Source organism: Erigeron canadensis, chromosome 1 (assembly GCF_010389155.1).
Source record: "Erigeron canadensis isolate Cc75 chromosome 1, C_canadensis_v1, whole genome shotgun sequence".
Taxonomy (NCBI): Eukaryota; Viridiplantae; Streptophyta; class Magnoliopsida; order Asterales; family Asteraceae; genus Erigeron; species Erigeron canadensis.
Genome location: NC_057761.1, coordinates 57,444,826 through 57,470,609, shown reverse-complemented (window position 1 = coordinate 57,470,609; position 25,784 = coordinate 57,444,826). Strand labels below are relative to the sequence as shown.

At 33.1% G+C, this 25,784-nt stretch overlaps 1 protein-coding gene and 2 long non-coding RNA genes across 10 annotated transcripts; 1 reads left to right on the top strand and 2 right to left on the bottom strand.

Moving 5' to 3' along the window:
• Nucleotides 1-6,307: 6,307 nt before the first annotated feature.
• Nucleotides 6,308-7,008, top strand: LOC122597406. Its single transcript, XR_006323421.1, has 3 exons — nucleotides 6,308-6,377; nucleotides 6,727-6,817; nucleotides 6,927-7,008. It is a non-coding gene; the product is annotated as an uncharacterized LOC122597406 (long non-coding RNA).
• A 7,877-nt stretch (nucleotides 7,009-14,885) lies between these two features.
• Nucleotides 14,886-18,734, bottom strand: LOC122585205. 5 transcript variants are annotated; one of them, XR_006321669.1, is made up of 6 exons: nucleotides 18,643-18,734; nucleotides 18,393-18,527; nucleotides 17,940-18,035; nucleotides 17,729-17,830; nucleotides 17,224-17,343; nucleotides 16,732-16,955 (listed from the first exon to the last, which is right to left on the bottom strand). It is a non-coding gene; the product is annotated as an uncharacterized LOC122585205 (long non-coding RNA). The 5 variants fall into 5 exon arrangements; XR_006321668.1 differs by lacking the exons at nucleotides 18,393-18,527; nucleotides 18,643-18,734 and adding an exon at nucleotides 17,042-17,114 and having other exon boundaries at nucleotides 17,940-18,364; XR_006321670.1 differs by lacking the exons at nucleotides 16,732-16,955; nucleotides 18,393-18,527; nucleotides 18,643-18,734 and adding an exon at nucleotides 14,886-15,251 and having other exon boundaries at nucleotides 17,940-18,360.
• A 1,102-nt stretch (nucleotides 18,735-19,836) lies between these two features.
• LOC122602567 lies at nucleotides 19,837-24,576 on the bottom strand. 4 transcript variants are annotated; one of them, XM_043775173.1, is made up of 14 exons: nucleotides 24,415-24,576; nucleotides 22,663-22,797; nucleotides 22,473-22,584; nucleotides 22,272-22,397; nucleotides 22,038-22,142; nucleotides 21,875-21,958; nucleotides 21,669-21,784; nucleotides 21,364-21,579; nucleotides 21,200-21,256; nucleotides 21,033-21,099; nucleotides 20,895-20,948; nucleotides 20,741-20,815; nucleotides 20,601-20,636; nucleotides 19,837-20,273 (listed from the first exon to the last, which is right to left on the bottom strand). In XM_043775173.1, exons 2-14 carry the CDS (start codon nucleotides 22,680-22,682, stop codon nucleotides 20,178-20,180), a joined length of 1,164 nt encoding a protein of 387 aa, XP_043631108.1. In that variant the 5' UTR covers nucleotides 22,683-22,797; nucleotides 24,415-24,576; the 3' UTR covers nucleotides 19,837-20,177. The 4 variants fall into 4 exon arrangements, with proteins under 4 accessions (XP_043631108.1, XP_043631118.1, XP_043631114.1 ...); XM_043775183.1 differs by having other exon boundaries at nucleotides 22,663-22,781; XM_043775179.1 differs by having other exon boundaries at nucleotides 22,663-22,746; nucleotides 24,415-24,575.
• Nucleotides 24,577-25,784: the final 1,208 nt, after the last annotated feature.

The following is a 25,784-nucleotide window of genomic DNA, read 5'->3' as shown; positions in this document are numbered from 1 at the left end:
GTTATACTCTCTGCACATTTTGATTTATATCTTTGTTTAAAGACTTATATCTGCGTGCTTGAGTTTTAACCAAGCTTTTATCTATACTTATATATATAAAGATTTGTGTTGTGGTTATGTTGGATTTTACGAGCGTCCTCTTACTCCAACATTCAAGTATTTTTTAATTACTTGTACGTACTCATAATTATTATTTGCGAAAGGTTGCGACCCTGTTCGCTTAAGAGAAATTTTTATTTTATTAAAAGACTTGCTCCAAATCGGATGATTCGTGTTTTTTGGAGCTTCGTCCTTAGTGATAGAAACAACGGAGGTTTACTGCATTCCATGGCCTTCCGACTGAGTTGCCTTCCATGTCGACCAGGTCGTATGCTCCATTTCCGTAGGCATGGGTTACTTTGTATGGTCCTTCCCATGTTTGGCCAAGTTTTCCTTTTTCTTCTTCTCCGCTATGACTATTTAGTCTGAGCACATAATCTCCTGGCTTGAAGGTTGACTTCCGTACCCTTTTGTTGTAGTAATTTTCTACTTTTTGTCAGTAGGAAGCTGTTCGGATTGCCGCTATTTCTAAAATGGTTTAAAACTATAGTACATTCATTTTTTCCTGTTTGTTGTATACTTTGATTCAAAGTTGTTGTATAAACTACAAAGCAGTCTTATATGTTGTGAAACAATATCAAGTTTGAGCTTCAAAGATGTAATATTTGTGTATAAGTATTAATATCCACCAAGTCATGTACTGAATATCAAAGGTAGTTAAAAACTCTATTTCATGAACAGTGATAGTGCACCATCATAGTTAGCACTATGACTTGATCAAAACAACATATAAAGCAGCGTAGCTCTCGAATAGAAACAATTACATACAAAGCAGCGTAGCTCCCGAATAGTAGTAATCACATGATCCGGACCAGGCTCCGGATCCAACATAATAGAACGAATAGATTGTCGTGTGAGTTGCACGTGACCGACCAACAGGACAAGATGACGTAATAACTAAGCCAATCACCGTTGAGGAAGGTACACTCCCAACGGGCTCCAGATCGTACTAAAACGTCATAGGAGACAAGTACTCAAATCTTGTCTCCTCAACCTCTATAAATACTCCTCTCAATCATTCATTTGAGGATCATGTTTTCACACACTTACACACTATGCTCTGATTATATTTTAATGGCATGGAGTAGCATCCATCACCAACAGGGAACCGCCAATAAACATAATCGACCTTCTTCTGACCCTCCTTTAGCAAGTTCAACCCCTTAGTAATTAGACGACGAAATACGTTTAAACAAACAGTAACTTTAACCATTAACCCAAAACCACCTACACGTGTTAATGACAAAAACAAAAAAGAGTTGAGAAAAGGATAAATCTTAATTGTTTATTTATTTATTTATTTATTTATTTTGATAAAGTAGATGATCTCATGGATTCATGGCTATCAACTGGCGTTGTGACTTAATTGGTTATTATTATCATAAGCATCACCAACCTTCGTAAACCACCTTTTCAGGCGCGTTCTTACATCAATCCCTTTCTTATTTGTATCGTATGTTAGTCTATGCTTTCCGATAAAAAGCTTCATTACCCAACTGTCCCTCAACGATAGACTAACGGAGCTTCCCCTCAATGATAGACGGACTCAGTTGTCCTTGAACGGTAGACGAACTGTTTAAATATGTAAGCAAAATATATAGTAGGAAAATAGATTAAAAAAAAAATTACTTTAATTTCTTAACTTCTCATTAGTCATTAAACATGTGGGATATAGATATTTCAATATCTCAACAAAAAAAACCTTTACATAGAATGTTGTCGAAAAAAATAATAATAAAATAAAATAAAAAATAAAAATATACCATAAGTTTGTGTTTTGGTTAAGCAGCTTAGCAGCATCAAGCATAACATATTAACGTATTAACGGTATGAGCACCTTGCCCACATCCATGCATCACGCCATGTTTTTTAGTCTTGTGTTCCCATTCAACCAACTCCTATAAATTAGGAATGGCAATGGGGCGGGTTCGGGACGGGTAATGTCAAACCCGAACCCGATAAGAGAAATAAAACCCAAACCCGACCTGATACCCATCGGGGGTCTTATCGGGGCACCCTATTGGGGATAAAAGTTCACCCAAAACCGACCTGAAACCCGAAACCCGTTATTAACCCGAAATCCGACCCGAATTATGTGCTTGTGTGTCAAATAAATTAATGAGATCTATACAATAAATATAAATATATATATATATGTATAATCAAATAGATATAGGAGTGCATATTAATACAATGTTTATATATATATATATTTCGGGTCGGGTCAAAGTATACATGCCCCAGTCCCTGCCCCATTCGGGTATCGGGCTTTCCCGTTGGGACGGGTTTTTTTTGCCATCTCTACTATAAATTCCATCATTATCATACATATATCATCACACAATCAAAATTTTATTTTAAACATAGGGCCAAAAGCATCAAATTGTATTCAACTTTCAAGTGGTCTATTGCATCTAACTGACCTTTTTACACTTGTAAACTCTAACATGGTGGTTTTGATGATGTGGAAGCCACGACAGCAAAACATCAAAAGTTTAATAACATCTGGTGGCAACCTTAGTCAAGCTAAGCACACCAAGGATTCATAGAAGGCTTTATGCATAAAATATATAGTTAAGGCAACTTTCGACTCAGTTCCATTAAAGCTACTTACCCGTTGATATATTAATAACATGAATTCATGAGCAAATTGGTCAAAAACTTGCTTACTCGTAAAATGAATAAGAAAATAAATTACCTCAGTATGTTGGGCCATTAGCTTGTTGCTCAGTGTGACTTAAGTTGGGTGGGAATGAAGCACTAAGAGATCTCTTAAGAAAAGACTTAGCAACTGAGGTATTGCTAACTATAAATTTTAAAACGATCATCACTATTATTTTAAAAAGACCATTATGTAATGTAATCTTATATAGTTGTAAGGATTTCAATTCGTGAATATATATTGGTTTTGATGTATATGAATGTATCAATTGATTTGGGCTTTTAATGCAATTGTTTCGTTTTCCAGATATCAATGTGTGACCATTTATTCATCCATCCATAACTATATCAGTTTGCTTTGATTATGGTCTTTTGAGCTTCATGGAGATATTATTCAATCGATTAAATGGGATACTCATTCACACCATTAATATTAATTTGATTGAATGTCATGACTCGGTTATAACTTAGTTTAACAACAGGTTTTAATTTTTGATCTTGATCCTCCTCTCCATTTTTCCTGTCTAATGTTATCCTTTCTTTTTCTAATTGCAGGTACTCTACAACTTACAAGGAGATATTGAGCATCCATGGAAGCAACAGTTTCCAACAATACTTCAAAAGTAAAGGTAATTTAATTATAATTGGTTAATTATTATTGATGATCTCTTCTCCTTATTATCATTACTTTTTATATATATCTTTCTGATTTGTTTCCCAAAGTTGGATTTAGTAGTGGAATTTTGATGAGAAATACAAGGAATTAGGTTTAATATTTGACTTAAAAGGATGATGATAATGATGATTCTAGGGTATATTTCTTTAACTAAAATTTCTGCTTTTTAAATTCTTCTTCTTTTTCGTTGATTTTTAGATATTTAGGAATATTATCCCCTGATTTTATACTTTGAGTCATTTTATATGTTTAGACTTCCCATCACAAGCAAACAGGAGTAGTTATCGATTTTGAAGCTAAGATTTAGGAGAGAAATGGAGTTAGGATTTATTGGGATGCTTTTGCTGCAGTAGAATGCCTGACCGGGTTTATAAGATGCCATGTAGAGTTATGAAGTGTAGATATGTTCACTTACCAACGAGTTTTTTGCAATCACGTGGCACTTAGTTGCGTTCTTTTTCTTTTAAGATGATAAGAAATATAATGTGACTGTCGAAATTTCGTGGATGCATACGTGTTCTTGGTTCCAATGTTTTCTGAAATAAACGAGCTTACTTATATACATGATTGAATTTCTGGAATCATTGATTTCGCAGCCATTAATGCACCTGGAGGATTTCTTTTCGTGATTTTGTTGGAAAAGTGGTAACCAACTACTTAATAGTTTGTTCTTAGGGAACAATTTGGTTCACGAAAAGAGCAATGCAAAAGAAATTGTGCCCATTGTTGGTGTTGGGAAGTTTTTTATGGCATCATTTGCTGAATGAAGATGAAGAAGCAGTAGAAGATAATGGCACTGTCGATCCAAAATTTGATGATGATTCAGAAAAGAAAGTAACCCGGTGGAAACTGATGGGTTTGCTAGCTCGAGTACAAGTTTCTTTTCATATATGCCCTCTTGAGTTACAATCCTCTTCTTCTTAACTTATCGAAACGTAATTATTTTTTCGTTTTATTATGTCTTTTCTGACTTGCAGTAGGCATGTGAACTTAAAACAATTTAATATACCTTAATATTAGCTCTAAGAAAGAAGATAACGTAGCAGGAGATTAGTGGTTTGCGTATTCGTGGAAAACATGCGAGGAGGTTTAATTTTGTTGACTTAGTCTTTGCTATCAACGCTGCTATTTTCTAATGTTCCCTTTCTCTTTCGAGACTGCTATTCGGGTCGTTAATCAAGCTGTTATGGCTACTGTTAGGTAACTCTTAGACCTGTTCATGCTGCTGGTCAGTTGTTGATTTAGGATTATGATCGGCAACTGATCGGGCTACCTTGAAGTTATGCGTGTTAATCAGGACGTTACTTCCTTGCTACTCGGTCAAAAGTATTTGTTTATTTTCTTTCTTAGATTGTCAGTGTTTTTGGTAATCAAGGAGTTGAAGTGATCGTATATAGAATTGGGTCATCACACATAGTTTATCGGTACTATGTATCCTAATCATATTTTACTTCATATATAAGAGATATAGAGAGTAAAAAAAAATGGTAAAAATCTGACAAATAGTGTCATCTAATGATAAACAAGTATGGGCACATTCGCTCATATACAATGGCTATAAAGCCAAGTATGTATCTGTTTTAGTTTCAAATTCGTAGTAGTATATCTAAAATCTCATATATTATGTTCAATTTATACATTATACTTATGCTTTAAGGATTTTTTTATTATGCTTTAGTGATCTGTTGGCAATTTGGCATAAATGAGTAGGGTTCACATTCATGGAAATTGGTTGTTAAGTTGTGGTTTTAGTTGTCAACGAACAAGGTAATAGATTCATGTATGGATTTGCTGCAATCTTACATGATTAAGTAGTTTTAGTCTGTATATGACTTGGTTTTGAGTTTCACAGTAGCATATATAAAATCTCACATATTATATATATATATATATATATATATATATTTTATTTTCATTCTTCCGAATAACCAAAATTATTGATTATAAACCACCTTAGCATAGAGGTACTTCATTATATGATGAGTAGAGTATAATCGAACAGTTAAACCATATGAGCATAGAGGTGCTTCATCATACGATGAATGAGTTGAAATCTATGATTTTGGTTGTTTGAAACTCTTTTTACTTCTTATACATTCTAGCTGTAGGTTTGGGAACGATAGGGAAAGTTACTTGAAGTGTGCCAGACGGGTTCTACAAGTAAAGGAGTAAATTCTTTTTCTGAATGTCTAATATGGTGTTTTCTTTCTTTAAGTAGTAATAATTAACACTTTTAGACCGATTCTATCATTATGTTGGCCGGGATATAGAAGTGTAATGGCACAAGTTCTGCACTTTTCGTCTTGAAGGATGTTGCATCCTAATGTCTTCCTTATGGTTAAGGTTTATCATTATGATCTTAGTAAGTAAAGTCTTATAAGTGATAGATTATTGCTGATAACATATCATAATTTAGTGAGCACCCTGAATATATTTATCTTCTGATATGAGGCTGAATTTCATGAGATATTTCTTTGCAATACTTCAAATGGAGAAATTACTTATAAAGAAAAAGTCAATCTCGGTCCTAGAAATAACTAAATAACGCTACCATGGGATTTCCAATTAGTATGCTTTTTGTGCCTTATTCTAATTCTTCTTTATAATCAGATCTAACGTAACCCATGATGTTTTTATCTGTTATGAAGAATAATTGGGTACATTATGAAACCTTGGAGATGGATGGCACAGTTAGATTGAGCTCTTGCTAACCTCTTCAAATTGGCACAAGGTATTTGCAACATCATAAACTATCACCAGTGGCATTTTAGAGACTCCCATCTATTTTAGCAATGATTATTTATTGATCTCTTACTAACCTCTTGAAATTGTTGCCAGGCTTCCTTTAATGCACCAGTGTGACCGGTATTGGTAAAGGTCAAGTATGGTTCTTATCACCCTTTTAGATGTCAACTCGGATGTAGTTGACCAACACAATGAGGTATAATAATCTCAAAGTCGCACTTAAACACATAACACGAACAAATTCATGAGATCATTCACTAACTTTGTGATCTTTCAGTTACCATGTGTCGTGGTTGTGGTTAAACCCGCCTGATAGTTCTTTGGCACTTTTTGAAGAACTTGGGTACAGGTGGAAAGATTGGTGGCTGGGTTGGGAATCTGGAGCAAGTAGCAGCAGCGATTTGAACCCATTATTTATGTACGAGTCATATAGGTTTTGTTCTTTTTGTGGGTCTAAATGCTGAATTAAGTCAAGTTCACTATGAGGGAAACATGTCAAAGAACGCAAAGTGTAATTTTGATAGTAACTACCTACTACATTACAGAAGAAGGTGCTGATCATGTTCTTGCTTGTGATCTTTAGTCTGGCTGTCAATGTATTAGTTTGATATTCCAGTGGACCACATGTACTGTCAGGTATATTTTGAACATACTATATGTTTAGAAGCTCTTAATCTTAATTGTTTGCTGATAATGATTCATTTCGTTTTGGTCCAAAATCCTGTATTCTTGATTATCTTTCCAGCAAAGCAATTAGCTCCAGTGATTCAGTAGCAGTATCACATAAGTTGCTAGAGCACGTGATTTTACCAAAAAGTTATGTGATGCTATTTTATAATTTGTGATTAAGTTTTTATTTTTAGTTGTTGATTTTCCCAGGCTTATATTGGTGTACTTCTAGATATGAGAGAAAAGGAAGCATGTTCGTGCTTACTCTGCTTAAGATCTCGAAAATCATTAAGTTTTCGCTTTCTCAAAAAGTTATGTACACACATCGTTCTCAATCGCTTTGGATTCTTGACTGTGAATGGATTTGTTGCATATATATGCTGCAGCATGGATAGCTACAAAAAGTGAACAGCCATAGAAGTCTTGGGTGACATGTCTTAAGGTGGAATGTTTGTAGACTTATTAATGTGAGACGTTTGTTCAATTTTGTTCATAGCTCTGTAATTTGTTAATTTTTTCATTCTTTTTTTAAACCTTTTAAGGCTAAACACTCTACACGTTTGAGATTAACAACTCAAATGTCTCATGCCCACCCTCCTAACGAGAGTGACGTTATTTGTTACGACTTCTGTCTATTTCCCTATTTATTAGATACTACTAGATTTCCTTTTACCAAAGACTTTCAATATCAACGCCTAATTTGTTTTATTTAGTTAAAATCAAAATATTGTAACTTTTAACTTTTTTGTGATTGAACAATGATTTGTAGTCTCAAAGTTTTATATACTAAGAAACTAATTATGCTCTGCCATGATGATTAGGAAACAAAAATGCAGAAGAGATTACTCAGTATTGGCGCATGTAAACTAAAAACATGCCCATTACATTATAACTACTGCACCATACATGTTTTGTGTATTGTCCATTGTTCCGACTCCAATCCTCCAACCCCATGGTTGATATGAACATGTATCTCTAAAATTATATCATAAACCTCAATACATGACTAAAAAAACGCACAAAACACATCATATGAATCAACTTATCCGACCGTGCATCGCACGTGCCTTCACTCTATGATAATAAATAATTCATGCTTTCTTTACATTATTTTAGGTTCTATGCCAATTTGAAATTGGAGATTAGATGAATGACTTAGTTTCTCTGTTTAGAAGTTAATATTCCTAAAGCTTATTAACTTGCGTGTACTATAATGTGATTGTGGATTGTCAACCTAAAACTCTTTGCTTGCAATGTGCTAATCAAAATGTGGATGACACATTTGAAATAGGCCAAAAACTGAAACGCCCAAAGAAGAAAATTTGTAGTATATTACAATGTATGTATATAAGAGCGTGCGAATGACAGATAGTCTTATACATGGGATGTCGACAGGAAATTTATATAATACGAAACATGTTGACCTATATTTGCTATACATTATTTCAAATGCTTACTTGTAGATAAATATGATTAAATGAGTAATGAACATGGAACATGGTGTGTTTATAACATTGAATTAAATTGAACCATCCATTATAAAACTAGAGATGTTTCTATGTCATTTCTTGAGTAAAATAAGAATATGAAACGGGGACGTGCACATCCCTATTACTAACCCAAGCAAAAGTTACTTATTGGCATTAGCAACCGGCAAAGATACGTTATGCTCTTTAAGTTTGTACTACAACCATTTTCTAATATATATTGCACTATTGAATTCTATGACGTTGATGTCTTAAAGTTTATGAAATCGGGTTAGTTGTAGAATTGCAGTTTATATTGTTTGGGGATTGTAACCAATTAAGCAATGACCATTTTGAAGGGTAACAAAATTGGATCAATGATATCTTGGTTTCTCCTTCAAGCTGTGTATTCTTTAGCTTTCGGGGCAATGCTTATGGTGGTTTCACAAGCAGTTTCATCCGTTCTGACTGGCCACCAGTTGACCTTCCTCTAGATAATGAACGTTTTGCAATCCTCGGGTTATATTTCACCACAACAGGTAAAGATTTTGAGGTTATAGATTATATAAATTTCTTTAAAAAATTGTTTTTGAATTCTCACCCATCATATATTTGTCAATAGTATTATATGTGATGGTCCAAATTTCTGTTTGGCCAATTTTTTATTAATATATTTTGTATTCTGGCAGTCGTTAATGAATTATGTAACACCTTACAGTTTACTGATTCATAGGTTACTCGCTTTTTAATTCTTTCAATTGTTAAATTATGTAGGTACACATTACCAAAGCAGTTTACGATGCAAAAGCTGTACTAAATAAAGGGGTGACACCTGTTGAACTAATCAAAATATGGAACATTAGAGAAAAGTACGGGTTAACCGCACAAGAGCAGAGGTGAAAAACTGACCCATTTATAAATTATAACTAAATGGGAGTAGAATCTCTACATATGCTTTAAACTTATTACCTAAGAATATGTCTAAGAATTAGTATAAAAAGTCCACAACATCTTTTATTTTTTTAATGATACACTATGTCGGATCATCATGGAATGAGTTATAACACTTAAGGCAAGTTGTTGCATTACAGGTATGATATTCTACAACATCAAATTTAGCACGCTATTTAAGTAAATGATAAAAGATAAATCTAACAGACTTTTTTTTGCAGGTATCACACCAAAAGACTCAAAAGTCCATGGAAGAAATCAGAAATGAACTCTCCCCAGTAGTTTGCTCACAAACTTTTACTACCTTCATAAAGTGGACTCCAAGTTCTACAACTACAATATAACATTAGCAGAACACAACATTTTCGCACTTGGTATTTCTTTTTTTCCATTTGATGTAGGCACTGGGTGTTCAAGTATATCATACCAGTAATGTGAATTTTGACTTTTTTGTGTGTAGCATTTACTTGGTTAGTGGGATATTCTACATTTAAAGATAAATATAATAGATTAAGGTGTTAATGTGTTATAAGAGGATAAATAAAGACAACCGGGTGGACCCTAAGCCCATTTGTTGCATTTTAAATGAGTTGATAGTTTGCCTCATAAAGTAGTAGATGTTAAATGCTAGAAATTGTGTCGTATTTGTGTTGAAAAGGTATTAAACTGTATGCTTAGGTGTTTGATTAGTGAGATATTCTACATTTGGTATTTGGAATAATCTGAAGGATTAGATGGATTTAAGCTCATGATATGATGTAAGGATTTCTATTTATTAGTTTGTGATCAGTTGTTAGTGTTTAAGTACATGATTAGTGATTCTAAGCATAAGTTTATTAGATCATGATTTTTTCTTTTATATAGGTTGCCTTAAATTAGGATTTACGGATTGAATAGTTCAAAAGTTTCTTCAAGTTTTGATAGGACTATTGCAATTGGCATTGTGGAGGTTTTTTTGGTTTAACAATCAGTTGTTTTGCATGCATTTAGTCATTCTTATCTTATCGTAATTGAAACTTAGTTTTATAGTAGGCCGTATCTATCTGATGTGTAAGCAAGCAATGCAACCTTGAGGCTCAAAGTTATTAGTAGAGGTGATAATAAGCATTATTAAACCACTTGGAGTGACTGACAGAAAAAAGACATCCTCGCCTCTTTTAGCTCCAATAATGATAGTCACTTATAGTTCCAGTTTAGGTCTTTAAGTTAATGACCAAGAGCTTATTCTTTTTTATTTTTGGATCAATCTAACAAACTTTCTGCCCCAGTCAGTATGTCCAATATGACTACGTCACAAAAACAGAATTATCTGAATCATAATCTTTAATCTGCAACTATGATTTATCAATGCTTTGTTTGTACAGGATATGGGAATTCCAGTTGGGAAACTCGCTATATATACAACTCTGGGAGGATTTAGGTATAAGTAAACGTTACTCTATTGAAATATTAGACCAGATGTATGATTCAACTCATGTGACCAGATCTCTTATAAGCTAAAAAGCTTCAACTCCTTGAGCCAACTTTTAGATATATATAGATACAACTCAATTAGGAGAGCTGATCGACCTCTATTACTCGTAATAACTGTTATACCAAAAATGCCAGCCCAACCCAGCCCAGCCCAGCCCAGCCCAACCCAGACCATAAATAACAACATAGAGAGAAAAAAGAAAAAAACCCAATAACGCGTAGAAAGTCGGTTAAACGTGTGTCTATATTTCAACAAACCTACCCCCAAAACCATATTACATCACGCTTTTTATTCGCAGCCATCGTATTGGTATTATATATATATATATATATATATATATATTGTCACCGGTTAGTAAACTTAAAAATAAAACAAGACCATCCGATTAATTTATTAGAGATATATAACAACCGAGATCCCTACCTTTCAGCCAACTAAGAGCCCTATCTTTCAACATCTTTATAGACTCATTCAGGATTACGTGATGTGCTTAGTATATATAATGACCCCTGCTACTTTTTGGTGGCAATCTCAAATCTTCTGATTTTTCATTTGAGTTTTCTCTTATATTAATTATTATTATTAGCTACCCTCAAATCTCTTTTCTATTCGTAAGTAATACTAACCTTACAAGTTAACCACAATTATATATATATATATATATATATATAGGGCAAAGTTATTTTGAGAATTTTTTTTGCGAGAACCTTTGAAAAATTAAGCCCAACGGATGATTGTTCTTTACATGAAATTTTTTTTTTTTATTGTTTTCTGAATAACTTATGTGTAATTTTGAAGTTTATAATTGTGTGGAGGCATGAATTATCATCCATTATACAATTATGTGGAGATTTGGATTCATGATCACATGTGCACGAATATTGCTATGATCACATGTATGCAAGTCGATCATATGTAATCACAGCAATATTCGTGCACATGTGATTAAGAATCCAAATCTCTACGTAATTATATAACGGATGATAATCCATGCCTCCACACAATTATAAACTTCAAAATTACACATAAGTTATTCAGAAAACAATCAAAAAATAATTTTCATGTAAAGAATAATCATTGGTTGGGCTTGATTTGAAAAATTTTCAAAGGTTCTTGCAAAAAAAGGGTTCTCAAAATAACTTTTCACCATATAATATATATATATATATATATATATATATGCATATATCCAAATTATGGCGAATTCACATATATGTAGAAATGATTTCTAAGAAATAAAAGATGACACTCCATGGGCATGATGATACATGTGTGTATACATTGAAACACAAGGCTACGTATGCACTGCATGTATACATAAAAGTGCATGCTAGCTTAGCCAGAAGTTGTTCGATAGTGATGGTGATGACATATTGGAGGATCGGGTAGATAGTGATCGTGAATAGGGGTCAGGGTGTGGTGTATATTACAGGGAGGGGTCAAGGGGAGGTGGTGATGGATAGCGGTTATTATCGGGAGGTGGTGGTGGTGAATGATGGTGGTGATGAGGTGAAGGATGGTAATGGTGGTGGTGGTGATCGACGTGGTGGATATGATGGCGGAGATCACGGGTGGTCGTGTCGAAGAGGTCTATTCATGTCTTGTATTAATGTGTTAATAAGTAATGCGGTTATTCTGAATGAATTGAATTTTGATTGTACGTGGTCAGATATGATTATATGAATGAATTTACTTTAAGCACCAACCATTTCACCTCCTAGCAATAAAATTGTTTTTCTAACCAAGATAGTTAATTTATTTAAAATCATATCTTTTTATCTTTATCTTAATGTATTATATATATATATATATATATATATAGTTTTCTTATTTTATACTCGTATCCCCCAACGAAAACATAATCGGGAGCTCTTATAGCTTGTCAAATATATTTTTTTCAATATGCTAACAACATTGTTACTAGATACTAATTATCAATATGCCTTTACCCAAAATTCAGTACGCGTTAGCTAATGATGTATTTTGCCAAACTTCCAATTCTTCTAATACAAATATTGATGGAGTTGATTTTTATGTTTAGTTTTATGTTAAAAGGGTCTAATATGTTTCTATTTTGTTATTCAAAAGTATAGCATATGTTAAGTCAGTTATATAAATATTTTATTAAGTGCAACCCAAGCAACGTACGGGTATTGTGCTAAAAAGTGTAACTGAAGATGAGGAAATCATGATGGACGAAATTCAATGGGGAGGAGGGTGTCTATCAACTACTTGTGCAACTGCATCAACAATTACTTGTGAAAATGTGAAGGATGAGGAAGTGAAAGATGAAGATATGAAGGACGGATATGATATGGAAGGCGTGAAAGATGTTGCTTAAAAAGAATGAAGATACTTTACAATTCGCCGCATAAATATGGATTTTCATAAGGGTTCGTATTATTGGTTTGAACACATCTCAATTGAGGTTTCGACTTACGTTTGGATCTATTTTTTTATGACTTTGTCACTTTTGTTCCTTGACTATTATGAATTCGTGTTTTTTTTTTTTATTTGGTTTTTTTTTTAGTGTGCCAATAGATTTACTTTAATAATCATTACCCGAGTTACGCACGGGTATTGTACTAGTTATTACCTTATTGATGATTGTTTATGTATATTAGTATTATTTATTTATATCGAGTATATATGTGATTGTTGTAATGCAATTGGATATTGTAATTTGGCAAGTTTTATATATGTAATGAAATTCATAAGAAAGAAAAATTAAATAAATAAACAATCCTGTTTGTTTAATGATCTGTTATTATTTGAAACACCTCGCCAGAAAAAGAAAAGATGACGGAAACCACTACTGCCAGAAAAGAAGAGCCATCATCAATCCAAAAAACGACTAAAACGAAGTCATGCGGGATTTGGACACTAACACTACGAATACGCATCACCATCAAGAACCGTCTTACCAAGTTTCTCTATTTGGAAAAGCCCCTTGGCTGCAGAGGCGGTACCAGGAAAAAATTCCAAGGGGGGCAAAATTAAAAATTCCGTGAAAAGTAAATGTAAAGAGGGGCAAAATGTTAAAAACCTATAAAAAAATTTTAAAAATTCATTAAAAATTTAAAAATACATGACAAAATTCAATTTTGAGAAGGGGCATTTGCCCCCTTTGCCCCCCTCTAGTACCGCCCCTGCTTGGCTTGATCCAGATGTGTGAAGCTGCGGACATCGCTCGCCAGGTCGAAGAAGAAGCTTTCAATGCTGTCGGAGGGGTCTTTTTTTGAGCCCGCCACAATCGAGATATTGGAGGTTTACACTCAGGAGGGTTTTTTTTAAGCCCGCCACAATCAAGATATTGGAGGTTTACACTCACGAAATCATTAACAGAATGATGGATCGTGTTAATGATTATGTGAATGAAGAAGTTGCTGTTGGTGATAGAGAGCGGATGCTAAAGATGAAGAAAATGGTGCTTGAGGATTACATTCCTTTTTTTTGATTTTTTAGGTATATTTTGATGAATTTAAAATGTTACATCTATATGAACACCTATATCTATATATTTGGCTTTTTTTTTTTTAAACCTCAAACCTTGCATGTACCCTATATCTATATATTTGGTTTAATATGTGATTTATTCATGTTGCTAATCTTGGAATTTAATTAGTTGCTAATCTCAAAAATTCCAAGAAAAGCAATTCATTAATAAATGTAAAGTTCCATTTTGCCAACAAAATTGTTAGACTTGATTCAAGAAAATGAACCCCTGCTTATTAATCCCAAGAAAAGAATAAAAGTCGAACGTTGAAATTACAACGGATACTCATGACTAATTAAAGTACACAACAAATCATATTGCATTTGTTTACACTTTTAGGTGAGTGTGAACAAATTAAAAATTTTGTCACGCTTTTTAGTGTGTAAAAATATATTGAATTAAAAGTGTGTTGAAATTTCTCCACACTAAAAAGTGTTTGAAATAAAAGTTCACGCTTTTTAGTGTGAACTTTCATAATTATTTTGTCATACCCCATTTATCCACGGTAACTAAAAAAATTACTGTGAACAAATGAGGTGTAACAAAATAATTATAAAAGGTCACACTAAAAAGTGTGAATTTTTATTCTACATACTTTTTAGTGTGTAAAAATTTGCATACACTTTTAATTCAATATATTTCTACACACTAAAAAACGTGACAAAATTTTTAATTTGTTCACACTCACCTAAAAGTGTGAACAAATGCAATATTGTTTGTAGTGGTAGGTATAAACTCTACATTTTTCGACAAAAATTTCAACCGAAGGGTTACAATTAATCGCATCAACTGGATAATAAAACAAGAGGTAAATCTACACACCCTATTCGATCTGCAGTTTGTTTACAATTCTCGACTTGCTTCTTGGTTGCTTGCATTTCTTGTGAATATATCTGATTTCATTGTAAGTTACGCTTGATTTCATAGCAGATTCCAAATCAAAACCTTAGCATACTTAATCAATCCATCGACTGATGTATCTTTTTTGCCAATATCCTACCATTTTCTACACTTCTGCAAAGCATGAGCAAATAAGATAAGCACAGGTGATCGTCATTAGAATCACATTTAAAAAGTAATATCAGTAAATTTATTTAGTGAGCAAGAACTTTACCTTTTACTTATTAAATATAATTGGCAAGTGGAGTATATTGCAGTAACTCAAAAATGTAGTAAAAGATCGAAAATCACTATGTGTTGTACTATTAAAGTAGCTTATATGAAGATAACTTAAGCCAGCGTTGTGTTCATGTGGGTGGAAGGGGTTTAGTTCAAAATGGGTAGTTTTAAGATAACTACAGAAGAGTGTTCTAAGTTGTGGGACAATTTCAAGTTTCAGCTATAAAGATGTAAGTCTGCAATTTGTAAGCAGTGTTAGTATTAATGGAATGAATGCATAGTAGTATTATATGTTGTCAAACAATATCAGGTTTGAGGTCCACGGATATAACACCTGCAATGTGTAAGCAGCATTAGTATTAATGGAAAGCATAAAAGTTCTGAAGATAAGCATTTAACTTGATTTTTTGTTAAGTATAGTTCTCTTAATTTTACTAATAAACGAAAATAGTAAATATAGTTAGGGAATATCTAGTGATCAGTGGTAGTTAGTTAATTATTGAAATTAATGACTTAAGTAAGATGGAGAATGGGAAGAGAATGAAACTTCATTATAAGTTATGGAAAGATATTTGTGTGTGTGTGTGTATATATATATATGTATATGCATGTACCTTTGATTGTGCATCATTGTGAGCGTGTGTCCCAATTAATAACGAAATTTTGAATGGCTGAATTGGACTATGGGGGTATAATGGGAGAAAGAAGTATTTATTTTTCAATATGAGTGATGGCAGGAGTGAAATGGCGAGAACAATTGAGGGTGTTTTCCAGCTGGATGAACAACTCTTGAAGGCAGTATTAAGGATGGGTGTACCTATTGGTAATCCCTGTGTGGAATCTGGAAGGTTAATAACATTTCTGCAAAGGAGGTTTGATAATACAGAAGATGTTATTTTTGATTAGGGAAGTGATATTCGTACCACTGTTTCTGATTGATGTACCACAATGTACAGGTTTTACAGCTGACTGTACAAGCCAGTATTGCACAAGTGTGGTACATCAATCAAAACAAATGATACGAATATCACCTCCCTTTTGATTATGATATGGGAGATGTTGAGCAGGTACACAATACCAGCCAGTGTTGTCTCACTGTGACCCGTAATAGTAAATAACTTGTTTCCAACCAAAATTCAATTTGACCCAACCCATCTGAGCATGGAGTATGGTTGCAACTTGCAAGTTACCTGTTACGATTTTATGCAATGGCATATGTTTGATGTCTTCTGTTTCAAGCTATGTTTGTGCACCCGGAGAAAAACATGGGAAGTACGGTGAATGTCCCACATTCATTTGTCCAAGCATCGTTCGGTGAAAATAATATCCAGATAATGAAGGGATGTTACAATATTAAAATTTTAAAGCGTAACGTAATTATAATTAGATGGGATAAAGTAGGATTTGTATTATAATATCCATCTTGTAGGAATCAGCGTACATATACTTAAGGTGATGAACACTTATCTATATGTATCTTTGAGGCCATGTATTATCTATTGACCTCACATACATTAATGACTAACAACAATTGTTGTAAAGGTGCTGACTTAAGTTTGGACTGTACAACGATTCTTTTAGGAGGATGGCCATTTAGATCTGCAATTGTATTGAGTAGCAAAAAGTAATGAGAGTATATATAGATTACAAATGAAACTAATAGTATTGTATATAGTGTATGTTACATGTATAAGAGGTTTTATGTGCTCTAAGTAAACTTAGGGAGTTTTTCGACCAGTTTGACCCGTCCCTGCGCCGCTGGATAAAAACCGTCAAACTTTCAATTTACTTTGTCTTAAAAATTGCCCAATTTTAAACTAATTTACAAAGTATATGATTTAATACGTTCCCATCTTTAACTTGTTACCTGACATGCATACGTCAAAGTCGAATATTTAAAGAAAACTTTCATTCAAATGAAAGTGGATGGCTTAAATCCTCCCAGAGTTGTATATATAGCGAGTTTCCCAACTGGAATTCCCATATCCTGTACAAACAAAGCATTGATAAATCATAGTTGCAGATTAAAGATTATGATTCAGATAATTCTGTTTTTGTGACGTAGTCATATTGGACATACTGACTGGGGCAGAAAGTTTGTTAGATTGATCCAAAAATAAAAAAGAATAAGCTCTTGGTCATTAACTTAAAGACCTAAACTGGAACTATAAGTGACTATCATTATTGGAGCTAAGTCATTCATCTAATCTCCAATTTCAAATTGGCATAGAACCTAAAATAATGCAAACAAAGCATGAATTATTTATTATTTTAGTGCACCCCTGACTCTAGGTTGTCATAATAGTACAGTGACCGGAGCCACGTTGCCTCAATAAAATATTTAAAAAAATCAATAAAATGCATTAATATACCTTGATATTGGCTACCATGGACATGAAAAGAATAGGATCAAGGAACAAAGGAAGCGATTGAGGGCACAATATGGATGTCCAAACCTATTTTGATGAAGAGGCCTAAATATATCAAACATATCAACAATATGTTACAAATAACAGTGTTTTCGAAGTACTTTTAACCGATATGTATATAGAAAAATTTGTTTGCTTTTCAAGTCACAATTACCTTATTCCTCAATTCACCCGTCAACATAATTTCCCTCTCCCCCTTTTTACATTACTCAGTTGATGCTAGCTGAACTTCACAACTGATGCAAAGTCACTAAATTTAATAACAAAAGGCGGGAAACATGAGAATTACAACAGATAACAAACAACCAAATCTTTCCCAAAATATGTTATTATTTATTACTCGCATATGATTATAGTTAAATCAGGAGCCAAACTCAAACACTAAAGAAGGAGAAGAAGAGAGTTATCTGACTCATTCTCAACCTGAACCAAACAATTAATCACCCTTTCAAACAGTCCGCCAACAACCAAAAAAACCTCATAAAAACAAATAGATAAATAATATTAAAATATTAAATAGTATAAGCTAATCTGACCTTGATTAAGTGAACAAACAGATGATCCAATTGAAACTATATGGAGATTAAGATGTAGAGAATAAACTTACACAAAGTACAAAAACAGGTTAACCATAATCATGCCAATATAGTCAAATCTTGATATTCATCGAGATCCACTTTAATCGGATATGAACTGACCTCTTTCTTTGCTTCCACAGATCTAAATATTGAAATAAAAACTCCTACAGTTACACAAAAAGCTCAAGATTAGTGAAAAAAGAAGAAACCCGAAAATCTAAAAGAAAATCAAGATTAGTGAAAAAGGAAAACAAAACAGAGAAGAAGAAGAAAAGAAACCCAATAGATCAGAACAAATGTTTTTTTGGAACAGATCATAACAAATGTAGTATAAGGGAATGTGAAGGAGCCATAATAATAATGGCATCATTAGAATTACATTTACCCTCATTTAAAAACCATGCATATACATACATTATAATAGCTTATTTAGAATTAAGATAAATCGGAATTAACATTAACTTCATTAATGAAATCTTTAATTAACATCATAATAACAGGGGCTAAACCACTTTCAGAGTCACAACTTTATATGTATATAAATAGATAGATAGATTATATATATATTTGGCTCCTTACTAAAAAGAAGCTAAAAAAAAATTACATCAGTTATAAAAATTAGGAAAATGATAACATTATATGCATAAAAAGTAGTACTTTATATATCAATAACCGCCACCTTGAATTTTTACTAGAGAAAGTACAAATTTTAATGCATCAAATTAGTTAATACTGACAGCTTAGGGTTGTCATTAACAAAACTCTAAAAATTAAACTAAAAAACAATGTAAATCGAGGAGGAACACATATTCAGACTATCAGGAGAATATTGAGTTCTTGGCTTTGAACTGAGCGGTCTAATGAATGCTAGTATTATCTAATCATTCCAAAATATTTACGGTATCTAACAATATCTAAACCCTGTCAAGTCTCTTTTTGTGACATTTACATTATCTTCACCGCTAGGTCGTGATGTAAATGGTTACAAAAATATAAGTAAAGGCATCTTCAAAGTACTCTGTATATAAATTAATTATATACGGCTTTAGATTAGCATATGAATTAGGTATACATATCATTATTCTTAATTAATATTTATAAATGTTTATCCAGTCTGTATATAAAGATGGGAAATATTAGAATTACACAATACAAGTGATAATAATTTAATAACTAACGAGGAAATGCATAGGCATAATATACTTTCAAAAAAACATTTTCAATTGTGAACATTTTCTAACTATTGTTACGATTTAAATCCTAACCATAGTGTACTTCGACTCATCGAGTCATCCTTGCATTAGAAACTTTCTTTCTTGGTGATTTTAGTGGAACATTGATAACAAGTTCATAGAATATAGACATACTCCACATACTGATACTTGGTAAGATATATAACGATAGCAAGATTAGACTTTAGACTTGGGTTTACAAAGAATGAAGGACTCATACGTATATTAAAGGGACCTAAAATGAAAAGAAAAAAGCATTTCTAAACTGCAGGTTAGCAATGGTTAAGATGGTTCAAGTACATGTAACTGGTGACAACATGCACCACTGTTACATCTGAACAAACATGTATACTATCACTAAACGACCAAACAAAAGACAGGCAAAACCCACAAGATAGGGCACTACCACCTGTTTAATATAGGCCTTGGTAATTATACAACTATGCACAGGAGCTACATATATCAATGCCTATCGTACAAAAACTGTCTGCCTATGACCCATGGACAAGAAGTCAACAGTACGCAATTCTGTAGGGAGTGATGAGAAACCAAATGAGCATTAAGTGACTAAAGAAATGTCAGTCAAAGTTTAGTCTCATTCTGCCTCAAATAAGCTTTATCTGCATTAGCAAGTCGGTCTTGGAATATAGCCCACTCGCTTTTGCACCTAGCTTTTACCTAATGTTCAAAAGCAAAGATAAGCGATAGATAATCTTGTCAACAGAAATGCAACAATTCAAGTTTGGGTCTGTTTTCTAGAAAATACAATAATTATTATATTTGAAATGTTCTAATCTAAGATTAAATCTTTGGCGATCAGTACAAAAAACTCATAACTTTGCCGTCGGAAATTGCATAGAAAAGTGACCAACGTTAGTTAAAGCCTCAAAGATTTTATAGTTAACTGATTAAGTATCATTCATTAGGTAATATCTTGCAATATGTTGCATTTATATGGAACGAGGAGAGTAAATCAAATAATAACCATGTACAAAATATGCTTACGCTGTCTCGAGGATCTTTGCCCTTATCATGCTCACCCTGAACAAATAAGCAAACTATTATTATGCAAGCCTATACTACTCTTGCTTATTTCACATGTAAGAATACATAATACCATTTCTAGATGATTTTATGATGCTTACCTTGCCCCCGAGTGTTGGAATATGTTGATGCACAATCCATTGTGAATCAATCACACCAATTCTTTCATGTGCAGGCTGTGAAAAGAAACAATATCTATTAGATACCACACCAGGGGAAATAAAGATACCAAAAATGAATGATAAAAACACTCACCTCCACACATCTTCTAAGTGCAAAATCCAAGCCCCATCCATGCACCAAATCATTCTACATGTACATGAAATAACCATCTGTAAACAAACACATGCATCATGGTATAATGTAGTCTTGATTCTTACAAGATATATTTACCTGAATCATATACCACACACACCGCCAAGCATCTCGAGAAAACACGGGAGCCATAATTTCCACAAATCTGGATAGAAGCAGCATCAATGAGTAGTGAACCCAAGATTCATAACATAAAATAAATCTCCCTCAACATGTATACAAGTGAGAATAGAGAGAAACAATACGCCGCACACGGAGGAAGATGCTGATCACTGCACCATCCTGGTTTCTCATCTGTAACCCTGTTGAGCAACCCATCAATGTACAACTCAAGTGTCGTTCAAAGCAAATGGTAACACTATTTCTACCAATTTTGAGGAAACAAATGAAATAAAATACAGTAACGTACTTGTGAACTTCTTTATCACCTCTCATCTTTGTCATTTCCCATGTTAATCCCTCGTTGGGTTCAAGGCCAGGCTGAGAAATCTCCAATCTATGTTTCTTGATTAATTGTATGTAGTTGTCTCCATTAAAGTGCTCCACACCAAGATCTTCATCCCAAACGAAAATATAATCATAAGCCGATACAATGTCTGGATGCAAAAATCTCTTTGCATACCACCTAGAAAGAAGTCAGAAAAGAAAAGTGAACGTAGCGAAATGCAAGAAAAGAACCATAAGTTAGCATTGACAGTGGAATCTTATGCATACCATTTGGTTTGCTTCCTTACACTGACATGAATCGCCTGTTTTGACCAATCATATTGATCCCATTCTGTGGTTCGGCCATCATAATGAAAAAGCACCACTTGGAAATCATCGGAAAACTATTGAAAAAATCGTATCCAAATCTCAGTAATATCAAATCAGCAACAATTTGAATTTGAATAATACCAAAACATAACATCTTGCTGAACCTTTTTAACTGCTGCGTCAATATTATTTCTCTGATCCCAACCGACGGTGAAAGTTACCAAATACCTTGGCTTATGCTTCAGATCCTAAAATTCAAACACCAATTTTTAGTTTATCTAACAACAATCTACTTTTCCGCATTACTATATCATCTTAATTCCATACCTCAGAGGGGTCACCCCATAATCTTCTCAGATAAAAATCAGTCTCTGAAACTACAATTGCTGGAGGTAATGACTCAGCTCCACGCGGATTCGTTGAAACATAAACCTGAAGCCAAAAATAGGCAATAAATTATGTATAAATATAAACACAACCAAAAACAATTATTTATAAATAAATAAAACACCTTGTCTGCAACAATTAACAAAGAACATTGGGAGACAAAGAAAAATATACCTTAGGAGGTTCAGGTGTATTGGATGAACCGAGATTTTCAGGGAAACTTCGTTCAAGAGGTTTAGACTGATGATCCTCGTGCATTGTTGAATCAAATGGTGAACGAATGTTTGGGTGCAAATTAATCTGAAAGATAGAACATTAACATAATGGACCTGGTGATACTTGTAAAGTATAGCAAAATATTTGAGATCAAAGTACCTTAGTAAAAGACATATATGGAAAAGAAACACCAATGAAATATCCTAAGATCATTCCCATGACTGCAGTTAAAATAATTCTCCCTTTATCATTTGACTTCTTGAAAAAGGCGCTGGAAACAAAATTGATTCAATCAGGTAGACAAGCCAATAACATCTGACTCAGGTTTAAGCAAGAGTATATCACTAACCTGTGATATATACTCTTCATTGATCCAAAAAGTGCCCACCTTCAAACGTCAAGCACTAGGTCGAACCAAATTATATGTGCAATTCTACAGAGCATTTGGCATGTATCAAAAGCGTATTACTACAGTAGAAAGTACCTAAAAAGGTTAATGTTAAAAAAAATAGAATCCTACAGATTCGATAATAAACTTCATTTTTCTACTCAAGTAAGAAAGTGGATAATAAGAAAAACCCAACACATAACACTTAGACATGAAGTCATTACCGACGATATGGAGGCCAAGATGGTAGCACCAGATATAGCATGTAGAATAACATATGTCATTTTTAAAAAAACACATTGATCGTGCTAGCCAAACATGATAAAAGAATGAGGAACTCGAAATAAAAAAGAGGGGTTCGATGCTCAAGTTTTATGAACAACCAATCATGCTTGCCAAATCAATATGTAACTTTTAGCAAAATCCGCAATCATATTCACTCCGTCATTACTGATTACATTTTGAAGTTCATATTTAACCATTTGATATCAAAAGTCAAAGATGGATTTACCATTTAAAGGGAAACAGTTTCCTTTCATTGTTATACTCTAACCACCAACAAGGAGTTAGCCTGGTGGTAAGGAAATCACTTAATGACCTTAAGGTCTCGGGTTCGATCCCCACTTGGCACAAAAAATAATTCCTTTAAGGTACCCGTTACCAATGAAGCCTAGACCCACAAGTGAAGTTTAAATACGCGGGTTCGATCCTTCGGGGTGCCCAGATCATGTGGGGATTAGGATGGAGGTATTGTATTGGCATCATATGGCTCATACGGGGTGAGTCGATGGGTATCCAATTGTGGTACCGGGGCTAGGGTTCCCTCCATTACCCTTTTTTTTTTACTCTAACCTAAAGCCAAGTATGAGCATCAGCATCTTTCACAAAACTTAGATACTAAGAGTATCCTTTTATCATTCAATATGCTCCGTGAGTCACACCCAATATACTCTCACTGTACTACTGAAGTTTTAAGGGAATCATTGTACTTCTGAATAAATGTTAAACATCCTAAAACGGACTTATTGTAGTCTTCCTATAATGCAAATCGTTGTATTAAAAAAGAACGGTAAATGCCAGACCACATGTTGATGTTGATGATCATTTCAGAACTTCGCCTATCAATCATATAATTTGATGACAAAACCAAACTTAGAGAAACATTACAGCTATAGAACAGTAAGAGACATAATAACCAGAGATGGTTTTCCCTGTTGTGGTTCCCAAACCCTTCCTCGAGGACGCCTGACCGCTACGTTGGACAGTTAAAAAAGATTTATTTACTTAAAACAAACACACAAAACGCAAGAAATAAATAGCAATATTCCCGGTCGATAAGAAATCGATAAACGGGGCGAGAATAACACCATTTCATCATGTGAATGTCAGGGGGCGTCTGTATTAGCTTATTAACAAACAAACAAAAAAGCCTAAAAATCCTTAATAAGCATTTCTTAAAAAGCTCCCCTTTCACAAGCTTTTTTTTATAATTAGCTTATTATTAAAATATATTAAGCCTAATAAGTTGTTTGTGTATTGTGTTTGGAAACAACTAATAATAAGCTTAGTGAAAAACCTCCTAAATGGAACAAAAATATACTATAAAGCATGTATATATAATATCATAATAATATATAGGTATATGTTATGCATGTATGAATTAAAAGGAAATGAAATAATAAAGAAGGAAATTAGGGTTTTGATAATGCTTACAGAGGTTTGTGTGTAATGTATGTATGTAGAAGTCGTCCTCAGAAAGAGATGGAAAAAATCTCGAGTTGTAATAAGAATACTGTATGTATACTTTAGAGCTTATATTTCCATAATTATATTATTGATGATGATGATGATCTTGATTCATTGGTTTGTTTTCTTCAGATAAATGTACAAGTTTTATTGCGTGATGTGGCAACTAGCAAGTCGGGATGTGGGCAAAGGTGTGTAAAAAGAGGTTCGGAAAAATAAGTGGCCAGGTGGCAGCATCATCTCGCACTGCTTTCTCTTTTTGCTTTTGTTCGATTCCCATCTTTTTTTTCTCGGTATCTTTTTTGGCTTTTTATATTCGATTCTTAGCAACATTAACAAAACGTTTGAGGTCCTATTTACAAAGGGAAATGCATCAGTATCACTTTATTTGACAAGTTTACCATGATGGTGTATTACTTATATTTGTATCAGTTATAAAACTTATATTTTGTGGTATATCTATCAAAAATAATGATACGAATATTATTTCTCATTCACAAAAAAGGAATTAATTGATTTTATTTAAAATTAAGTATTTTATTTCAAGCGGTTAGAATTGAAATAATCAACCACTTCATATCATGAGTTCAATTCTTTCCTAAATATAGTAATATAACAAAATTTTAGATTTTATATTTAGTTAAAGGGTTTCTTTCACTCTCACTCATTAGTTATTTTGACATGAGCTTTTCAAAAGCTTTTAAAAATCTTTAGCTTTTTGTTCTAAACCAAAAGCTCATAAAAATTTAAAAGTTTTGTTTGGAATAATTAGCTTTAGCTTTTAATTTGAAACTAAAAGCTCCAAAACTAACCGCCAGATGAATAAGCGTTCTTATTTGGGTTGTAGCTTTTAGAGTCCGAAATTACTTACATACCCCTCTAATTAAACCTCACGTAATTATTCATAGGTTTTGTCTTTGGTAACCCTATTAAACTATTTTAACTACAATCTTATCTTACAGCTTCATCAAACAGCTACAACTACTTTTATCAAATATATTCATTATGAGCTTATTTCTTTTTTAAGAATGAAGATGATCAATGATATTGTGGCACATCATTAATATTAAATTAATGAATAAAAATATATAGATAAAGAGAAAAAAATTAAAAAAGAAAAACTCAAAAACAGTACTATAAAAAAGACAAATTACTTACACTACTTAGTTTTTAATATATAATTTACAAATTTTTAATAAATTGTTAGTAACGGCAGTTGTTATAATTTTCCTTAGAAAAATGCAAAACAAAAACTACATGTTAAAAAAATGCAATTATTTTTTTTATTATATACTAGTATGGTACCCACATAATGTGGTGATAGTTGTAGTCGCGAG